This window comes from Morone saxatilis, unplaced genomic scaffold, assembly GCF_004916995.1.
Source record: "Morone saxatilis isolate NCDOM2014 unplaced genomic scaffold, NCSU_SB_2.0 Contig18, whole genome shotgun sequence".
NCBI classification, from domain to species: domain Eukaryota; kingdom Metazoa; phylum Chordata; class Actinopteri; family Moronidae; genus Morone; species Morone saxatilis.
The window spans coordinates 18,011,721-18,019,653 of NW_023339740.1; the positions used below are offsets into that span (position 1 = coordinate 18,011,721).

Here is a 7,933-nt window from a genome sequence, read left to right on the forward strand (position 1 = left end):
GAGAGGGAGGACATCAAAAGAAGGGTACAAGAAGAGGCAAAGGATGGTCGTTTTTTTTCTGCGTTTGAGGAGGCTGTCCCTAAGTTGTTGAGTACATAAGAGGCTCCCTGTGTGCGACCCTCTCAGCATTCAAGACCAGAGTGTGAGGGGATCCAACTATTGTAAGTTTCTCTGTGTGTTGTCTACAGAGAGGGAGAGAGAGAGAGAGAGCAGTGGCAGCAGCAGCAGCCTTGCCTCCAACTCAAGTTATTTGCTCCAGCTTGAATTCAGAGGTGTACTTTAAACTTATGAACATTTCTATCCACAGCTGCCTTTCAGCTCAGCAGAGCTCATCTGACTACTCAAACTCTACTGTCTTATCCTTCCTCGCGTTGCTGACTGCCGGCCTGAATTGCTTTCCCGCGGAACTTAACAGGATCAGAAGAGGTTGCCGAGTGCTTATCGAGTGGTGGAGCGGTCAGAGGCAGCCAGAGTCATCATGGCCATGTCCCAGGAGCGGAGTGCGTGTCTAGGGCTCTGGGTGCTCCTTTTGCTTGGTGCAGGCATGGAGGAAGTTGTGGAGGGATGTAGCTGCCACCCAGCACACCCACAGCAGCTATTCTGCAGCGCTGAGATTGGTAAGTTAATAACTGGAGAGCAGTTTAGTTTCTGTTCAGTCTTAAAATTTAAGGATATAAAAGCTGCTGCATTTCGTAATAGGGAAAACCTGATTTTAAGTTCTTCAGACTGTGAATGTAATAACCCAAAATTATGATTTTAAAATGGGAGGAATGGTCCTCCTTAATTAACTGATTGATAATTTGTTTATAGATTAACTTAATTAGATATTCTGAGTGTAAACCTACTGAACTAATCAATGGGGCTTTAGGGCTGAGCTTTCCATGGTAGTTAATTGAGTATGTTGATTTATTATTTTGGCTTGTTCCAATGTTATTCATAGAAATGACCTTGTCTTATGCGGAGAAAACAGTCCCGATTATTAAAGCACTATATTGGAAGGCTTTATAAAATATTAGTGTGGTGGACTGTTAGTGGATTGATTATGGATTAATATCAATTAAGCTAAATTAACAATATTCATTCAAGAAATACATGTGCATACATACTTTCTCTGACTTTTTTCTTTATACCAAAATTAATCAGGCCTTGTAATAGTATTTGAAAACAGGACGGCTTGCTATCTGTTTTTTGTAGTTACATAAATGAGTCTTCTTGCTCTCAGTCACAAAAAAAAGCGCACCCTAAAAAAACAGTCAACGCCAAGTGGCCCCGGCCTACTTTCTTTCTATCTGTCTGTCCGTCAGGTTTTCTGTCTGTCTCTCTGTCTGACGCCCCCCATCATCCAGTTCTTTCTTGTCTAAGCACAGGCCAAAACCAACACTCTGCTCTGACTTTAAGTACTTGGCTCCAGACTGTGGAAAGCTTGAGTATAGAGAGAGACAGAGAGAAAGAGAAAGTACAAATTTCTTTTACAGTACTTTAGTCTTGTTTTAGTCTTCAGGTTTCGAGAGGGTCAGCTTCTTCAAAGTACTCAGAAAATAGTCAGTATGAAATGGAGGCTGAGACCTGTTTTTGAAATAACGCCAAATTAGATCTGGGTTATGAGAACACAATGAGAGTATTTGGGGCGATGTTTTTAGGACAGGGTTTTACATATGAAGTGTGTCATTAAAGAGTGAGATGGAGGTCCTGCAAGTATGATTATTCTGTTGTTATTCTGGCCTGACGTCGCAAAGTCTCATTGAGTTAGACTGGAACGAACCTAAACCAGGCCTCAGTCTAGACTTTCTGGTCTACACTGGTATAGCATTGGGTCCACTTCATAGACATCTTTTGGTCTTTTGTACTGTTGTTTCATTGAAGAAACCAAAGCATGTAAATCGTGTAGCCAACATTAAAAAACTGAAACTATATAAAACAACGAAGATTGCAGCTCGATAGCAAACGTTACGTGTTAAACCACTTTTTCTCAGTTTGTGTGGACACAAACAAAATGGATTCCAATTGACTGTTTGCTTAACCCTTCCCCTGAACAGCGACTGTCCAAATCATAGCTTGGCAACTGTTTTTTGCAGAAGGACTGCAAAGCTTTGGACCCACATGTTTATAAGATGTGCACATGGATATGGTGATACTTGCTATCCTAAGAATTTGGAGCGTTGTGTCTCCAATTATATCCATTTCAAATGCAAGTGCATTTGGTAGTAACAGTAGTGTAGCATTAGGTCTACTTCCAAAGCTAAGCATCATATCATTAACTAACTACATCATTTTTTGAGATTACAGATTACGTTAGAAAAAAAACCCTTCAGGACTGGCACATCTACTGTCTAGTATTTTCCCCATGTGTGGGATACAGAATTTATTGTAATGTTAGCGACTCTGTCCTGATTTGGGGTAGTAAACACTTCAGCAGATGGTGTTGCACACATAGCCCCCATCTTCAAAGACTTTTGTCTTCTAATGAGGAGAGTGAGACATACAGTTTGAACATACAAATAATAAACAACAATTGTAACTGCTGTGCTACTTGTCCACTTTTTTTTCTCTGTAAGCTAAACATCCAAACAGGGGTCTGTCAGAACATAATAACAGTACATTTGCCAAGAGCTAACTCGAGCTAACGTGTTCTACTCTGCGGTACAAAAGCAAAGCTACTTCACATCAGTCTTTTAGCGTGAGCTAGTCAGCTGGACAAGGAGTTTTCAATCAACTCATGGATCTAATGTAAATAGCCAATTTCAGAATTGAGAAGTTGTTTTTGTCTGCCTCCTGTGAAATCAAGAACCCATTGTTTATTATTGTTTCAAAAATTACTAAGAATTGCTGTTGGTGAATCTGTCACCATAATCAGTGAAAACTGCATATGTACTGTGCATGAACAGTAACTACGGGGGTCGGGACTTCACAAATGGTCAATTAACTTCTTTTGTAATTAATTGGATCCCATTTCCTCGGGGCTTGGGTGTGTGTTTAGTTTTAAATGTATTGAAAATGAGTCCATCGTCCATCTCTCAATGAATACAAGAGTCAGCGGGCCCTTTCAGCCAAGATGCAACTTTTTGAACCCATGAATAACAAATTAGGAAAATCCCTCACTTACAAGTACTTCTCTGAAAACTTTTTGATTCGGTGGCATCTGTAATTATACTGTCCTGGTTGTTTTCTTAGCATAGGCTGGTGGTGGCCTTTAGTTGACCTGACAGTGTTGTCAGAGCTGATGAGCCCTTTGAATAAAGCTGTACATCTGAGTAATATCCCATCTGGACAAACCTTGGACGATATCCTGGCCATGTTTGTGTATTTGAGATTGTGTGTATGAGTGTGAGTGTGTGTGTGTTGGACGGAGGCCAAGCCATGCCAACACAGCCTACTCCATCTCTCTCTCTTTCTTTCCCTCTCTCTCCCCACTTCATTTCCATGTCTATAGGCTTGGTCTAATGGTCTGAATACTAACAATATCAGTGTGAAAGCCCGCTGACAGTCCAGCTTTGTGAGCATGACAAGGGTGCCGATTCATCAGGGAGGGGGGAAGTTACTTACTACATCAGTTCTCATGGTACAAGTTTGCAATATTTCTCTTTGGTTATGTAGCTCCGAGGCAGATGCACAGCCACTTTCACTCTGCAGGCGTGCCTGTCCTTATTCCTGTTCATAACACAGCTGCAGCAACTGAATTGGGTGGGTAACCTCGCCTGTGCAGTTCAAAGATGTCTAGGTGGGGGGTAAACATTTCAGAGAATCTGGGCCAAGACAACAAAATTGAAATAAAATGAATTTTGCTGTTCAGTTATTACATGCCATTTCTACAACATATGTGCAATTATTACTCAAAAACTATTAAGCCTGGAAGGTGATCCAACCCATATTTTTTTCAGTTTTATCTGGAATGGGCCCACAGTTTCTCGAAAAAGTATTAAAACCACTGATCTGCTATAATGAAAAATGACTGTACTATTCTTGGTTTATTTGCTATAGCAACTTCTGTCCTCTTCCATGTTCCACTGATATACAGCCAATACTCAGACTGCCAACTATTTGATCCTTACAAAGAGCACAGTTATGCGTTGGTGTATTACTTATCATTAATAGGCCACATAGATCCATTATTCTGCTCAGAGGGGAAGAGTTAAGTGGGTTGGCTAATTCATCTACTTTTAGATATGGTTCTGTATATATAATATGGTTATTAAGTAAAAGTCAAAATACTACAATGTAAAAGTACATTGAGAAAAGAGAAATCGCCTGAGTCAACATATAGGCCGGTATTAGGGTTGGGTTATGCTCAAGCAGAACTAGTTTGAACCTAAACCACAGAACCATCTGGGAAGTTGTTGATGGAAACAGTTTGGAAAAGGGCAGGCACTTTCAAAAAATGCCTGGCAGGGGATTAGATGAATCATATATCACGTGTGAGCTGCAATTAACCAAATCAATAAACCACATAACGCAGTCAAACTGAAGCCAGTTGGCAGAAGGGCTAGATCATCTTTTCCATCAAGAAAAGCCTGCATCACACCTAGTGCCCAAACCTGTAGCTCTCAGTTCTTCCACAAAGAATGCTGATTATTTCCGTACTACTGTCGTTCGGCCACAAACGCATAGATAAAAGCCTGGCAAGATGGATTCTTGCGTGATCTTGCAAGTCCAGCTGCCTCGCAAGGTTGGAGGGGAAGCGGTTTCTGAAGCCATTCGACCATCCAACAACCATTTCTTAGTTTCTTAGTATACTAAGAAATTTTATTTTTAGGTCACAGCTGCATGTGTGTGAGTTTACAGGCAGGTGTGTCCTTGTGAGGTCAGACACTGTAATGTATATTGTAAGGTATTATACAGCATCTCTGGCCTTGGTACGTTCTATACCTAACATGTCAGGAGAACATTTTCCCTTTAGTATATGCTGTTATTTTTGCACACAACCCCTTGACTTTGAATAATTTTAACATGATACGACAGCAGTGTTGTATTAGTGATGGCTGCAAGTCTAATGTTTTCAGATGTACTGCCATGCTTTATTTGAGCCTCGGGCTATGAATAATGCAATTTAACAATGAAGTATATCAACGTTATACCGAGCAAGCATCTTGTGCTCCCTGACATTTTCTATAAAGTGAACATCCGTGAACCAGCTGTCTCGCTGTGAGCGATGCAGTGCACTTTGACTAAACTGTAACACTTCACACCAGTTCGCATTAACTTTCTATCTGCCTGCATTTGTTTGTGTGCCTGCCTTTCTATCTTTTTGTGTGTTCAACTGACAAAAAAGTCTCTTTTCTCCTGAACCAATTTCACAGAACACACTGAGCTCCTCCTCTTCTTACCAGCACACAAAACTGTGGTGGAGTTATGTGATGAGTGAAAAGCAAAAACAAGGGGGTGGTTTTTGTAGCTGTGTGAGAGGGTGAGGGTTAGCAGGGGTGCTGGGTCACAATTTCTTTCCCTCTCTTATACTGTAGCTTTTTTCTCTTTCATGGCTATAGGTCACTTGCTTCATTTCTGCCTCTCTCTGTTTCTTCCCTTGTCTGTTTCCATCTCACTGTGGTGCATCTACAGGGGACCATTTGCTCTCTTTTAGAGACTAATGTGGAGGACAGGGAATGACCGTTATGTAGCAGTGTTCCTGGGAATACAGGCAGCTTTCATTGCTTACCAACTCAAACAATAAATATATTTAGGTATATTAAATTAATGTTATTGATTATAATCAACAGAATAAAATGGTGTTATTACAAAATCAATCAAATTAGCTAAGCACTGCTCTCCTTAGTTACTGTTGCTACGCATTCTAAAGCACATAAAGCAGCTTACAATGATAAAGGAGGCAGATTTGCCACTTGAAATTATTAATAACTTTTGCAACTACAGGTCTTTGATTTCAGATAAAAGAAGGTCTATCATTTCTAGCTCTCAGGTTTTAATTTTCTTGGCTGAAAGGACAACTGTTTGACAGATTTTATTTGTTATAAGTAGCTAGCTAATTGTAATAGTTGGCCTGGTTGGTTGACAATGTTGTCTCCTGCTGACTTCTTATGTTTCCTAACTGCCTCCTTTTAGAATAAAAACGCTGTAAAGGTGTATATTTAGATATGCACTTGTAGTCAATTCATACATTACATTGTTATAAAAGACAGAAAGTCTAAGGCAAAAAGTCAGCATCCTTACCAGTTAAAGATAAGATCAGTCATTCAGGAGGAAAATAGTTGATTGTTGAGTCTCATTCGCAGGTCGTCAAATACAGACATTTTGGCAACCCAAAGTGCTGGTATTTGAAGACCTGGGAGCACAAATACCACCTGTTGTATTGCATGGCTTGCATTGAGACTCAACAATCAACTATCTTTCTCTAAAATGACTGACCCCACCTTAAATAATTCCTGTAGAAGACCAGGAAATAAAGACACAGTGTTGTTCTTGTATTTCAGTGTAGAGCTAGTTCGACCTAGTTGTTAGTGCTAAGTATGGTTAGGGAAAATGTAAGATCAGATTGTTTTAATTCAACACTGTTTAGCTGCTTATAGTTTACATAGTGAGATACAAACAAGACAGATATTATATTTATGCTTTATTTATCATTTCAAACTGTGTGTTTTTAACAGAATAAAAAAGGCTTTTAGGTTGAGGACTAGAGGACTATCCAGTGTGTTTGGCTCTCGTCATGTTGGGTGGAAGTCCTTTGTTTATTTAAGCCAACTATCCAACCCTACCGCCTCCAGACATGGACTTAGTCAGTCTTTATACTACTACTGCATTGTCATACAAGTGTGTACAACTCACGTCTAGGCAAAGCGACACTGACACATATCCTTTAGTGGATCAGCGTGTCTATTACACGATTTAGCGTGGGACTGGGCTGGTTCATGTGGTGCCACTGCTTTTCTGTTGGGTGCACAGTTAATGCAGCTTGTCTGCCATGTTCAAAGTTCCAGAGGTAACCTGAGAGAAAGCTATAATACTTAAACTTAATTATGTATGATTGATTGAGCGACAGCAGTGTTATTAGTTTAAAGGAAATGTCTGACAGTAAAATGAATTTGTCAGTTAACGAGTAATGCAGATTTTATAGGTTTGATGGAAGGATAAAAGTAGGTCTGTAGCAAGGAAGTCTGTAATAACATGATTTGCTTTGGCACAGTGCGGACTGCATACTGTGGTCTGTGTGACTAAAACATTCAACATTAATAACAATTAAAGTGTAATGAGTGTTTTGTCTCCAAATGAAAGGTTGTAAAATCATACGACTTCTCTGTTACCTTCCTGCTGAGAGCCACAGAACAATTATCCTGCTAATTTACTTTTCTTCTTGATTTACAGTATGGGAAAAAATAATGTGCCTAGACACGGTTTGGCTTGAGTAAGTGTGCGTGTGGCGTGGTATATATTGTATACATAAACATGTGTGTGTGTGTGTGCGGGGGGAGTCGGTTAATGGGAGTGTGCAAGCAGAGAGCTACTTGTTATTCCATGTGAGTTTTGATTTCCCTCCCAAAGGAGAGGAGAGACACATCCGGTATCACTACTGAGAGGGACTGCTACATTGTCTGTGTGGGGAGAAAGACGAGTGACAAGCGAAATGATAGAAAAGGAGGGAGGAGGAGGGATAGGAAGAATCTCTATCTATCTATCTATCTGATCTATCTATCTATCATCTATCTATCTATCTATCTATCTATCTATCTATCTAACTTACTGATATCATAAACATGCATAATTCAGACTTGTTTTCCATTGTTTCTGCCATGTAAATCACATTTTTAGCTTGCTTCTTGCATTTTTTGGGCATTTCAATGAATCTTAATCGTTGTAAATCACATTTGTAAGCTTGCAATCTTGCATTGGTTTTTGGGCATTCAGGATGGAAAGTCTTAATCGACTTCTGCTCTTTATTATTTTATATTTTTGACGCTGATAAGGGCAAAGATCATCTGGAGAGAAG

The 7,933-nt window shown here is 39.9% G+C and overlaps 2 protein-coding genes across 2 annotated transcripts in view; one reads left to right on the plus strand and one right to left on the minus strand.

Moving 5' to 3' along the window:
• Positions 1-7,933, minus strand: part of syn2b (synapsin IIb) — a 73,849-nt gene that overhangs the window by 13,838 nt on the left and 52,078 nt on the right. The window lies entirely within an intron of this gene.
• LOC118327703 (metalloproteinase inhibitor 4-like) overlaps positions 438-7,933 on the plus strand; it is a 10,762-nt gene continuing 3,266 nt past the window's right edge. The window contains exons 1-3 of the mRNA XM_035661122.1: positions 438-617; positions 6,444-6,456; positions 7,918-7,933. The exon at positions 7,918-7,933 is cut by the window's right edge and continues 90 nt beyond it. Of these exons, the coding sequence (XP_035517015.1) occupies positions 479-617; positions 6,444-6,456; positions 7,918-7,933 (168 nt within the window). The 5' untranslated portion in view covers positions 438-478. The remainder of the gene's footprint in view (positions 618-6,443; positions 6,457-7,917) is intronic.